Below are 13,418 nucleotides of genomic sequence, written 5' to 3' on the forward strand. Positions count from 1 at the left end.
ACAGGCCGTTTAATAAACACAGTCAAGGCTGCAGAGAGCAGAGCAATTTGACACAGTTTTAACCACTGCTGGGCTCAGGCTCCAACAGTGTGTGTGTGTGTGTGTGTGTGTGTGTGTGTGTGTGTGTGTGTGTGTGTGTGTGTGTGTGTGTGTGTGTGTGTGTGTGTGTGTGTGTGTGTGTGTGTGTGTGTGTGTGTGTGTGTGTGTGTGTGTGTGTGTGTGTGTGTGTGTGTGTGTGTGTGTCTGTCTGAGACACACTAATAACAAATGGTTCTATATAGTGCCTTTCCTTTCCTAAGGTTCTATTCTGAACAAAAATAGAAATGCAACATGCAACGATTTCAAAGATTTGACTGTGTTACAGTTCATATACGAAATCAGTCAATTAAAATAATTAATTAGCCCCTCATCTATGGATTTCACATAACTGGGATTACAGATAAGCATCTGTTGGTCACAGATACCTTAAAATCAGAAAACCAGTCAGTATTTGGTGGGATCCTAATGTGTCTCATGCAATGCGACACATCTCCTTTGCATAGAGTTGATCAGGCTGTTGATTGTGGCCTATAGAATGTTGTCCCACTCCTCTTCAATCGCTGTGCGAAGTTGCTGGATTTTGGCGGGAACTGGAACACGCTGTCGTACACGTCAATCCAGAGCATCCCAAACGTCTGGTGAATATCCAGGAAGAACTATGAGATTTTCATCTTGTGTACAGACCGTTGCGACATGGGGCCATGCCTTATCATGCTGAAACATGAAGTGATGGTGGCGGATGAATGGCACGACAACAGGCCTCACGATCTCGTCACGGTATCTCTGTGCATTCAAATTGCCATCGATAACATGCCATTGTGTTTGTTGTCCGTAACTTATGCCTGCCTGCCCATACCATGACCCCACCGCCACCATGGGGCAGTCTGTTCACAACGTTGACATCAGCAAAACGTCTCGCCAACACGACGCCATACACATGGTCTGCGGTTGTGAGGCCGGTTGGACCTACTGGAGATGGCTTATGGTAGAGAAATGAATTATCTGGCAACACCTCTGGTGGACATTCCTGCAGTCACCATGCCAATTGCACTCTCCCTCAAAACATGAGACATCTGTGGCATTGTGTTGTGTGACAAAATGGCACATTTTAGAGTGGCCTTTTATTGTCCCCAGAACAAGGTGCACCAGTGTAATGATCATGCTGTTTCATCAGCTTCTAGATATGCCACACCTGTCAGGGGGATTCTCTTGGCAAATGAGAAACGCTCACTAACGGGAATGTAAACAAATGTGTGCACACATGTTGAGATAAATAATCATTTTGTATGTATGGAACATTTCTGGAATCTTTTATTTCAGCGCATGAAACATGGGACCAACACTACACATGCTGCATTTATATTTCTGTTCAGTATATAAATAACTGTTCAAAAAGGGCTCCACCATGGTTACAACCCTTTTTTATGGTTCTTTATAGAACATTTATAAATAACTTATATCAATCTCAAAGGTTTTTTGAGTCTTTCACAAGATACCATCACTGGCCATAGTCATATATACCACGAAATAGCACAACACAACTGATAAGACCAGCTGGAATGGCACTCAGGGCTGCACAAAAAGAGATGTCCCCTTACCATGTCCCAAAATCAAACCTAAACAGCCACCGCCCCTACATTTTAATGATCACTAAAATAACCCTTTTTTGAACTGTAAAGAACCATTTGAAGGCCTCAAAGGGTTCTTTGGGTCAGTATGGTTCCACATAGAACCACCACCTTTCCCAAAGAACCCTTGAGGAACTCTCACTTTTTGGTGTGTAGGCATAGGCTAAACAGTACCGCCTTCAAAGTCCACAGATGAGGACATGGGGACGATTCATTCACGTTGTTGCACGAAAGCACTGAATGGCAAAGGGACATAAAGCCTGCACTGGTAGGCTACGGAAAACGGAATCAATCATCTTACCTTGAGCTGTTGTGTAGTGGATAAACAGGGAAAACAATAAAATCCACGAGGCGCGCCACCTCAGTCCAGGCGAAACTCCAGCCATTGTCCACAGCCGGGCTAAATAAACAGCGTGTGTCCGGCACGCTGAATAGATGTTGTGCCGCTGACCAAGTCGTCCCGGAGTTATCGTGTCTGTGTTGAGTTGTATGCGTGGATCTTGCAACTGTCCGCTCTGTGAACGTTGTTGTCGCTGAAACCGGGCAATCTGAGGGCGCTCAAGCGAGACCGCGCCAACTGCTCAGAAGGAACGGTATGTGGAGCAGATCAATTGAAAGTTTGTACAGTCACACACAGGACTGAAATAATATGAGTAAATTCCAACTAACATAAGCCCATAAATGCAATTATCGATAGGCTTATGCAATACCGTGGTCAATAAATTGAGTATCTGTCCTTTAAACTGTAACCTTTTGGATAAAAATAGGAGCAGAGTCCATGTTGACTGCAGGATACAGAGCTATTGTGTTTTAACTCAATTGTAGCAGACACTGGCAATCGTGGCTTTCAGTCTGTCTTGCAAGGAGGCAGACCTATTTTTTTTTTAATTTAGGCTACGAATGGCAACAAAACAGCCTGACCCTTTCTGGGTTCCTTTGATAAAAATCCGTTTCAGATTGCCGAGCAAAGTTAAATCATAAACCATTCAATTCTCACAGCACCTGCATCGGGAGCAAGTATACATCATCAAATATCAATATAGGCAACTATTTCAACAGCAATACTTGTCCCGTTTCCATAGAAAATGTTCATAAAGTGTATCCTCTTCTGGTGATGGTCAGGGTGGATGATTATCTCTGGTCGTAGCTATTGAAGAAGGGAGAGTGCTGGAGAGATGAGTTTAGCTCCCTGAATCCGTTATGTGCTTGAGCAATACCAGCGATGCGCCCGGCATGAGTCGCAAAAGTTTCCAAAGACGATTCCCCCGTCAGGTCCGGGAATTCCCTTGGTGAAAACGAATCTATTCACTCAGTGGTAGTGGTACATTTCGTGGGAAGTATTAGGGAAAAGGGGAGTGGGAGAGAAATGTTCAATAATAACGCTATCATCGATGTCTTCGGAGGCGGAGGAGCACGGTTTGTCTGTGTGCTTTGAAGGCAGCGTCCACAGTTCCTTTTGCGAATCGTAGAACTGTCTATCGGTCTCGGTCGGTCTGCATCTAGCATGCGCGTGTATGGGAGGGTAGCAGGTTGCCACCACGCGGCAGAGCGCAATAAAGCATCCATTACCAAGCGATAGAGAACAACCCATGACCGACATGCACAGATGTAAAGACCACTTTCAGAAAGCACATATACACACCTGGTTGATGAATAAATAATTGACATTTTATTTGATACAATACACAAGTGACACTCCTGTTTTCTGCTAGGCTACAATAATAGGTTGAATAAGTTACCCACTGTGCAAAAACTGGTTGAATCAACGTTGTTTAAAAAAAAGTGTGATGTTGAATCAAAGTTTAAAAAATATTGGATTTGCAAAAAGTCATCATGTAAGAGCATTTCTTATATTTTGCACCCAACGTTTAACCTCAATGAAATGTTTTGTAGATTTAATGTTGAATCCATGTTAGTTGACAACCAGTAGTGGTGCATGGGTCAAATCATTGGGGAAGTCAAGCCAGAACAAAATGCCATCAAAAGTTAGGACACACCTACTCATTCCAGGGTTTTTCTCTATTTTCACTATTTTCTACATTGTAGAATACTAGTGAAGATGTCAAAAATATGAAAGAACACAAGTGGAATCATGTAGTAACCAAAAAAAGTGTTAATCAAATCAAAATATATTTACATTTGAGATTTTTCAAAGTAGCCACCCTTTGCCTTGATGACAGCTTTGCACACTCTTGGCATTCTCTTAACCAGCTTCATGAGGCAGTCACCTGGAATGCATTTCAATTAATAGGTGTGCCTTGTTAAAAGTTCATTTGTAGAATTTCTTTCCTTCTAAAAGCGTTTCAGCCAATCAGTTGTGTTGTGACAAGGTAGGGGGGTATACAGAAGATAGCCCTATTTGGTAAAATACCAAGTCCATATTATGGCAAGAACAGCTCAAATAAGCAAAGAGAAACAACAGTCCAACATTACTTTAAAACATGAAGGTCAGTCAATCTGAAACATTTCTAAAACTTTGAAAGTTTCTTCAAGTGCAGTCACAAAAACCATCAAGCTCTATGATGAAACTAGATGTCGTGAGGACCGCCACAGGAAAGGAAGACGCAGAGTTAGCTCTGGTGCAGAGGATAAGTTCATTAGAGTTAACTGCACCTCAGCAATTGCAGCACAAATACATGCTTCAAGGGGGTTCAAGTAACAGACACATCTCAACATGAACTGTTCAGAGGAGACTGCATGAATCAGGCCTTCATGGTCCAATTGCTTCAAACAAAACACTACTAAAGGACACCGATAAGAAGAAGAGACTTGCTTGGGCGAAGAAACAAGAGCAATGGACATTAGATCAGTGAAAATCTATGATTTGGTCTGATGAGTCTGTCCTTAGGTCATTTGGTCTGATGAGTCCAAATTCGTCCACCACCGTGTCTTTGTGAGACGCAGAGTAGGTGAACGGATGATCTCTGCATGTGTGGTTCCCACCGTGTAGCAAGGAGGAGGAGGTGTGATGGTGTAGGGGTGCTTTGCTGGTGACACTGTCAGTGATTTATATAGAATTCAAGGCACACTTACCCAGCATGGCTACCACCGAATTCTGCAGCAATGCACCATCCCATCTGGTTTTTGCTTGGTTTTCAACAGGACAATGACCCAAACACACCTCCAGGCTGTGTAAGGACTATTTTACCAAGAAGGAGAGTTATGATGTTGCATCAGATAACCTGGCCTCTACAATCACCCTACCTGGGTTGGAATGAGTTGGATCGCAGAGTGAAGGAAAAACATCCAACAAGTGCTCAGCATATGTGGGAACTCCTTCAAGACTGTTGGAAAAGCATTCCTCAGGAAGCTCGTTGAGAGAATGCCAAATGTGTGCAAAGCTGTCATCAAGACAAAGGGTGGCTACTTTGAAGAATCTAAAATATGTTTTGATTTGTTTAACACTTTTGGTTACTACATGATTCCATATGTGTTATTATTCTACAATGTAAAAACTTGTAAAAAAAAAAGAAAAACCCTTGAATCAGTAGGTGTGTCCAAACACATTGTACTGTATGTGTTGTGATAATTGCGTTGTTTGCTCTATAACATGTTAGTTCATTTGCCTTGCGATGATATATGCCTTGGACGAGCCAATAAAAAGACACTTAGGCAGAATAAATTCAACCACACTGTTGTTTCATCACAAAACCAGAGAGCAACCTCTCTCAGCTGAAGTCCACAAAGTAACAGACAGTTACATGACCTACAGCAAGGTCAAGAAAGTTAATGTTTCCTACATTTTCGGACTACTAAACAACTATTGATTTAGAACCACAAAGAGTTACTGCAGTTAGAAAAGATAAACAGGAGCTGCCTCCACTTTTGCAGCACCATTTCAACTTCAACATTGAAACATAATCAAGCAACCTATGCTTAGTCTAATACAGTGACATCTACAATATATAAAAAACGGTTTAGTCCAATCAACATAAGCTAAATATGATGGGACTGTCCATGGTTCTGTGTATGTGTGTGCATTCGTGCAAGTAGAAAAAACATGTTGACTCACCCTACTTGTAGATAAACGGCAATGCCATCCTCCTCTATTTCATGATGACGAAACAGTCTATGACTGTCATACAGTATGCACGTACATTTTTTTTGTCCTAGGCTATCTGGCTAAAATACTTGCTCACGGAGAATTAAGTAAAACCACAAGTCCAAATCCCTATTTCCATCCATGGCTAATTTAGGAAAGGGACAGTTTTAGCTTGCTAGCTAGCCACTGGACGAGATCAACATAAAGAGATGCAACAATTCAACCTGTTTCTGTCAATGACGTATTTCTCTGTGATAGAAGTGAAACCAAATCAAAACTGGTTTCCCTTGACCCTTTTTTTTGGTGTGCCAGGACCATTCACAGTTGAGCTTAGTTTAGCTTAACACTGATTGGCTATTATTATTTATTTTTTTTATCAAGGGAGGCCGAATGCTCACTGGCATCCCTTGTATTCAATGTTATGGGCGGCAACAATGTCATATGCTTCAGATAGATGGCCTACATATACAGAGACAAAGGGGTGCACTTGGATGCTCACTCCGGTGAGATACAGTACATTCAGCCTCTTGCAAATTGAAGGAAAATTATGAAAACACAGAGAGACGAAAAGTACAATATTTTCTTTTTTTTCTCGGGAAATGTTTGGTGGGAAGCCTGGGTTCCCTTGGCATCCATGAATACACGCTACTGTTGACAACTCAACCAAATGTACATCAAAACTAGATTTTGAATTGATGTCTGCGCCCAGTGGGTATGTGCATCTGTTCAAGGTTATAGATTATTTATAGATAATGAGTGTCCTTAAGATGGACCACCACATGATCTACCCTTACAAACTGTGTGCAGAATAAGAAGTCACTGCTACCAGCAATATTTCAGAGACTACGCTAAAGCACATCTGGTCATGGGAAACAAATAGAGTCACAGACACATGCTGAAACTGTCAATTTAGGGCTTGATTAATTATGACAATTGAACAGCTCCTCTTAAATATTCAAACACCATTTGAACATGTTCACTGTGCTCAGAGTGGGATTTACACATTTATCCAGAGGAGAATGACAGCCAAGAGAGTGAGACAAAATCCCAATGAGACACTTGTTGACGGACCAACAATATCTCATAGTTTCCCTTCGAAATTCGACATATTATGGATTAACACATTTTTAATGTAAGTGCTGCAGCTCTGTGCCAAAACATGGCTATTTACTAACATAACTTATTCACACCTGCTGTAACTGCTGTCGTTAATGCAGTAAAGGTCTGGTGATGTTTTGGACACTTTGGTACAGATGTGCCTTGTTGTAATGCTAAAACTGGCTTTCAAACCGAGGACCCTGGTTTGATGTAGATGATAATGTGTTTTCTTGTATGCCAAATAAGTCCGATCTTGTTTATTTAACCATTCTTTTACCAGGTAAGTTGACTTAGAACACCTTCTCATTTACAGCAACAACCTGGGGAATAGTTAATGGGGAGGTGATTGGGATGAATGAGCCATTTGGAAGCTGGGGATGATTAGGTGGCCATGAGGGCCAGATTGAGAATTTAGCCAGGTCACCAGGGTTAACACCCCTACTTTTAAGATAAGTGCCATGGGATTTTTAGTGATCACAGAGAATCAGGACACGCGTTTAACGTCCCATCTGAAAGACAGCACCCTACACAGGGCAATGTCTCCAATCACTGCCCTGGGGCATTGGGATAATGTTTTTTTAGACCAGAGGAAAGAGTGCCCCCTACTGGCACTCCAACACCACTTCCAGCAGCATCTGGTCTACCATCCAGAGACCGACCAGGACCAACCCTGTTAGCTTCAGAGGCTGCAGGGTGGGATGCAGGGTAGCAATGCTGCAGAGGGAGGTCCTGATTCTGGAAGTGGACTGCTCATTCGACTATTACATTGGAGCAAGCTTTTGCAGACAAGCTCCTCAAATACCATCCCTTCAAATCATGCCTAGACAGCTTGGGATACAGATTGATGGCACTGATATTTGGCAGTCTCGGCCACGTACAGATGATTACTCTACGTGGCCTCCAGATTGCAGGCCTGCCTAAGACCAGAGCAAGGCAGCTGGCTAGGTACTGCTCTGTTTCGGCGGTTATGAGCAGGTGATTTTTGTTTGTGTGAGTGTCGTCGTGTCACCGACCCTTGTAATTGTTGAGTCCTTTGTGATGTAATGTGATTGATTGTTTCAATAAAGTATTTAAAATGTGTTTGTGTGTGTGTAAAGAGAGAAAGAGAGAGAGAGAGGTTTACCATGACACAGCAAATCCTCTTAATGTCTTTAGAACAAGGCTTTTCTCCCCAGGGGAATAAGGTAGCGGCTCAAGTCAATGTTTTGGTGGTGAATTCCATCGAAGCCGCCACAGGACACTAAAAAAGCACCACACACCATGGTAATGGCTTCTGTCGTTTCTCTGCGTGCTCCCTATTCTGCTGTTGTCTCTCTCCATCTCATCCAGAAAATGGGAGACCTTGCCAGGAAGTTAATAATAGGATAATGTCAGTGAAAACAAAGATGGAGTGTATTCCTACCCACCCCAGGGGTACCCCACCATCCAATTTATGATTTTTAAAAGTACTTACAGTGCATTGCGTCCACTCAGCAAGAGGGTGATTTCCTAGAACCCCCAGGTTGTAGATTTTGAGCTGGAGTTGTTTGGAGCTCACATTTTCAGAGGCAAACCATTTTCGTATTTATCTAGGTTGCTTCCCAAATGGCACCCTATTTACTCTATAGTGACCCTATGGGTCCTGGTCGAACATAGTGCACTAAATAAGGAATAGGGTGCTATTTGGGATACATCCCTAGTTTCCCTCGCTTTTCCTTTTCAGTTGCCCACTGCAGTAACTACAGTATGTCAAATCTAACAGGTGTTAACTCCTGGTGTCAAAGAGCTGTGACTAGCTATGATTATAGATGGCTGCATGCTCCACTTGTCTGATTCATTCCAATATCAGACGCTGGTGTGTGTCCCCCTAAGCACATTGTTCATTCAGCACACACATCTCATCCACCATCCACCCAGACTTCACACATCTGATCCATCCACCCATAGCATTCAGTCTGACTACACAAGCGGCAACAATTCAGTCATCATCGTCTGGAAAAATACAGAAATTACAGTGATGACAATATTCAGGGAAACACCTCTGTAACATACTCTGTATGTCTGACAATCCTCTCTTCAAGCTGGCTGGCTACTAAAGTGGGTAGAGACATGATCTTCCCCAGATTGAAGACATGGGATCCAAGGTTACGGACCAAATGGCACCCATTCAAATCAAAATAAAATAACATTTTATTGGTCACATACACATGGTTAGCAGATGTTAATGCTAGTGTAGCGAAATGCTTGTGCTTCTAGTTCCGACCGTGCAGTAATATCTAACAAGTAATCTAACAATTCCACAACAACTATCTTATACACACAAGTATAAAGGAATGATTAAGAATATGTACATATAAATATATGGATGACCGATGGCCCGAACGGCATAGGCAAGATGCAGTAGATGGTATAGAGTACAGTATTTACATATGAGATGAGCAATGTAGGGTATGTAAACATTATATAAAATGGCATTGTTTAAGTGACTAGAGATACATTTATTTCATCCAAATGTTAATTCTAAAAGTGGCTAGAGATTTGAGTCAGTATGTTGGCAGCAGCCACTCAATGTTAGTGGTGGCTGTTTAACAGTCTGATGGCCTTGAGATAGAAGCTTTTTTTCAGTCTCTCGGTCCCAGCTTTGATGCACCTGTACTGACCTCGCCTTCTGGATGATAGTGGGGTGAACAGGCAGTGGCTCGGGTGGTTGTTGTACACTCTTTTTTTCTCCCCAATTGGTAGTAGTTACAGTCTTGTCTCGTCGCTGCAACTCCCGTACCGACTCGGGAGAGGCAAAGGTCGAGAGCCATGTATCCTCCGAAACACAACCCAACCTTCTTGACACAATTCACATCCAACCCGGCCGCACCAATGTGTCGGCGGAAACACCGTACACCTGGCGACCTGGTCAGCATGCACAGCGCCCGGCCCACCACAGGAGTCACGAGTACACGATGAGACAAGGATATCCCTGCTGGCCAAACCCTCCCTAACCCAGACGACACTGGGCCAATTGTGCATCGTCCCATGGGCCTCCCGGTTGCGTGGCGACAGAGCCTGGGCTCGAACCCAGAATCTCTGGTGGCACAGCTAGCACTGTGATGCAGTGCCTTAGACTACTGCGCCACCCGGGAGGCCAGGTGGTTGTTGTCCTTGATGATCTTTTTGGCCTTCCTGTGACATCGGGTGGTGTAGGTGTCCTGGAGGGCAGGTAGTTTGCCCCCTCACTACCCTCTGGAGAGTCTTACGGTTGTGGGCGGAGCAGTTGCCGTACCAGGCGGTGATACAGCCCGGTTCTTAAATGGTTCTTCAGTAGCCCTTAAGGTTCCTTGGAGAACTATTGCCTGATAAAGAACCTTTGAGTTACACAGATATTCTCAGGTGCAGCGAAATGCTTGAGATTCAGTGCAGTAATAAAATAAAAACACAATTCAGAAAAAATACATTTATAAAGGATGAGCCATGAGTAGAATACACTATATAGATGTAACGTGGGTGAAATGGTATGGAAACGTTACCAGTGTTCAATGACTATGTGCTATGCATAGGGCAGCTGTCGCTAAGGTGCAGGGTAGAGTACCGGGTTGTAGCCAGCTCGAACAGTGACTAAAGTTCAGGGCAGGGTACTGGGCCAAGGCCGGCTAGTGGTGACTATTTAACAGTCTGATGGCCTGGAGATTGAGAAACATCTTTGATGCACCTGTACTGTCTCCACCTTCTATATGGTAGCAGGGTAGACAGGCCATGGCTCTGGTGGCTGAGGTCCTTGATGATCTTCTTTTCCTTCCTGCGAATCTGGGTAGATTTTGGAATGATGGGCGGGGGGGGGTGAGTCGGGAAGCAGTTGAAACGTTTTAATAAAACAACAAAACCAAGAACACGACACTAACATAAAGCAGTACGTTGATACACAAGAGCAATACCAACTCGTGAGTGAACCTGGAAGAGTGACGTATAAAGAGGAGGAAATGGTGAAGGTAATGGAGTCTAGGTGCGAATCATAATGATTCACATGTATGCGTAATGATGAGTGGCAGGCGTGCGTAATGATGAATCCCAGGACTGGTGGTTAGTACTCTGGCGATGTCGTACGCCGGAGGGGAGGAGCAGGAGCAGACGTGACAGATTTCTGGGTAGATTTGTATTTATCCCAATCCCAATTAGCTGCTCCCAAGGCAGCAGCTACTCTTCCTGAGGCCCAAATAAAACAGTACATCATATAACATTATTATACCAGTAAATATCTACTATTCAAAATGCATAATACCACCATACAACAATATTACAATGTACATTACATTTACATTTAAGTCATTTAGCAGACGCTCTTATCCAGAGCGTGTTGAGTGTATGTGCTAGTGTGTGCGTATGCCCGTCTCTCTTCACAGTCTGCATTGTTCCATAAGGTGAAGTTTTATATGTTTATATGTTTTTTAAATCAGATTTTACTACTTGCATGAGTTATTTAATTTGATCTATGTAGTACTGTGCATTTCCCAGTGTCTGTTCTAGACTTGGGTACTGTGAAGAGAGCCCTGTTGGCATGTCTTGTGGAGTATGCATGGGCAACTGAGCTGTGTGCAAGTCGTTTGAACAGACAGCTCTATGTTTTCAACAGTTCACTACCTCACAAAGACAAGTAGTGATGCAGTCAATCTATCATCTACATTGAGCCAGGAGAGATTAACATGCATGTCATTGATGTTAGTTCTCCATGTACATTTAAGGGCCAGCCATGCTTCTTTGTTCTGGGTCAACTGTAATTTTCCCATGTCCCTCTTTGTGGCACTTGAGGGTTTAGTGAATGGTTTGTCCCAAATACAATGCTTTTAGTTTTTGAAATACCCACTCTAAAACTGACTGCAGCTCTTTGTTAAGTGTTGCAGTGATTTCACTTGTCGTGGTAGCTGACATGTATAATATTGTGTATTCTGCAGGCAAACACTGTTCTGTAGGCTTAGATTGAAGATATGGAAAATAGGAGTGTCAATATAAACTCAGCAAAAAAAGAAACGTCCCTTTTTCAAGACCCTGTTTTTCAAAAATAATTCGTAAAAACTAAAATAACTTCACAGATCTTCATTGTAAAGGGTTTAAACACTCTTTCCCATGCTTGATCAATGAACCATAAACAATTAATGAATATGCACCTGTGGAAGGGTCATTAAGACACTAACAGCTTACAGTCGATAGGCATTTAAGGTCACAGTTAATGAAAACTTAGGACATTAAAGAGGCCTTTCTACTGACTCTGAAAAACACCAAAAGAAAGATGCCCAGGGTCCCTGCTCATGTGTGTGAACGTGCCTTAGGCATGCTGCAAGGAGGCATGAGGACTGCAGATGTGGCCTGGGCAATAAATTGCAATGTCCGTACTGTGAGACGCCTAAACAGCGCTACAGGGAGACAGGATGGACAGCTGATCGTTCTCGCAATGGCAGACCATGTGTAACAACACCTGCACAGGATCGGTACATCCGAACATCACACCTGCGGGACAGGTACAGGATGGCAACAACAACTGCCCGAGTTACACCAGGAACACACAATCCCTCGATCAGTACTCAGACTGTCTACAATAGGCTAAGAGAGGCTGGACTGAGGGCTTTTAGGCCTGTTGTAAGGCAGGTCCTCACCAGACATCACCGGCAACAACGTCGCCTATGGGCACAAACCCACTGTCGCTGGACCAGACAGGATTGGCAAAAAGTGCTCTTCACTGATGAGTTGCGGTTTTGTCTCACCAGGGGGGATGGTTGGATTTGCGTTTATCGAAGGAATGAGCATTAAACCGAGGCCTGTAATCTTCAGCAGGATCGATTTGGAGGTGGAGGGTCGGTCATGGTCTGGGGCAGTGTGTCACAGCATCATCGGACTGAGTTTGTTGTCATTGCAGGCAATCTCAACGCTGTGCGTTACAGGGAAGACATCCTCCACCCTCATGTGGTACCCTTCCTGCAGGCTCATCCTGACATGACCCTCCAGCATGGCAATGCCACCAGCCATACTGCTCATTTAGTGCGTGGCCATGGCCAGTGCTGTTTCGTTTTGTTCACATCGTTTATTGTTTTGCTCCAGTGTTCAGTTTGTTTATTAAAAAGACATGAACACTTACCACGCTGCACCTTGGTCCTCCTCTCTATCTCCAGACAACATCCGTTACAGAAACACCCACCACCAGAGGACCAAGCAGCGTGGTAAGGGCAGCAGCAGGAGAGGCAGTGATATTTGGAGAACTGGACTTGGGAGGAGATTCTGGACGGCAAACGACCCTGGGCACAGCCAGTGGAATATCGCCGCCCCAAAGCAGAGCTGGAGGCGGTGAAAGCAGAGAGGCGCCGGTATGAGGAGGCAGCACGGCAGCGAGGCTGGAAGCCCGAGAGGCAGCCCCAAAAATGTATTGGGGGGTGGCACACCGGGAGTGTGGCTAAGTCAGGTAGGAGACCTGAGCCAACTCCCTGTGCTGTGTGTGTGAGAGAGTGATAGGGACCGGGCAGGCACCGTGTTATGTGGTGGAGCACAAGGTGTCCCCGGTGCGTGTGCGTAGCCCGGTGTGGTACATTCCAGCTCCTCGTATCGGCCGGGCTAGAGTGGGCATCGAGCCAAGTGCCATGAAGCCGGCTCTACGCATC

The 13,418-nt window shown here is 44.0% G+C and overlaps 1 protein-coding gene across 7 annotated transcripts in view; it reads right to left on the reverse strand.

The window, feature by feature from the left end:
* sdk2b (sidekick cell adhesion molecule 2b) overlaps positions 1 to 3,118 on the reverse strand; it is a 520,366-nt gene extending 517,248 nt beyond the window's left edge. For all 7 annotated transcript variants that reach the window (XM_052478026.1, XM_052478027.1, XM_052478023.1 and 4 more), the window contains exon 1: positions 1,969 to 3,118. In XM_052478026.1, the coding sequence (XP_052333986.1) occupies positions 1,969 to 2,053 (85 nt within the window). In that variant the 5' untranslated portion in view covers positions 2,054 to 3,118. The remainder of the gene's footprint in view (positions 1 to 1,968) is intronic.
* Positions 3,119 to 13,418: the final 10,300 nt, after the last annotated feature.

The sequence above is a fragment of the Oncorhynchus keta genome, chromosome 24, assembly GCF_023373465.1.
Source record: "Oncorhynchus keta strain PuntledgeMale-10-30-2019 chromosome 24, Oket_V2, whole genome shotgun sequence".
In the NCBI taxonomy this organism is placed as follows: Eukaryota; Metazoa; Chordata; class Actinopteri; order Salmoniformes; family Salmonidae; genus Oncorhynchus; species Oncorhynchus keta.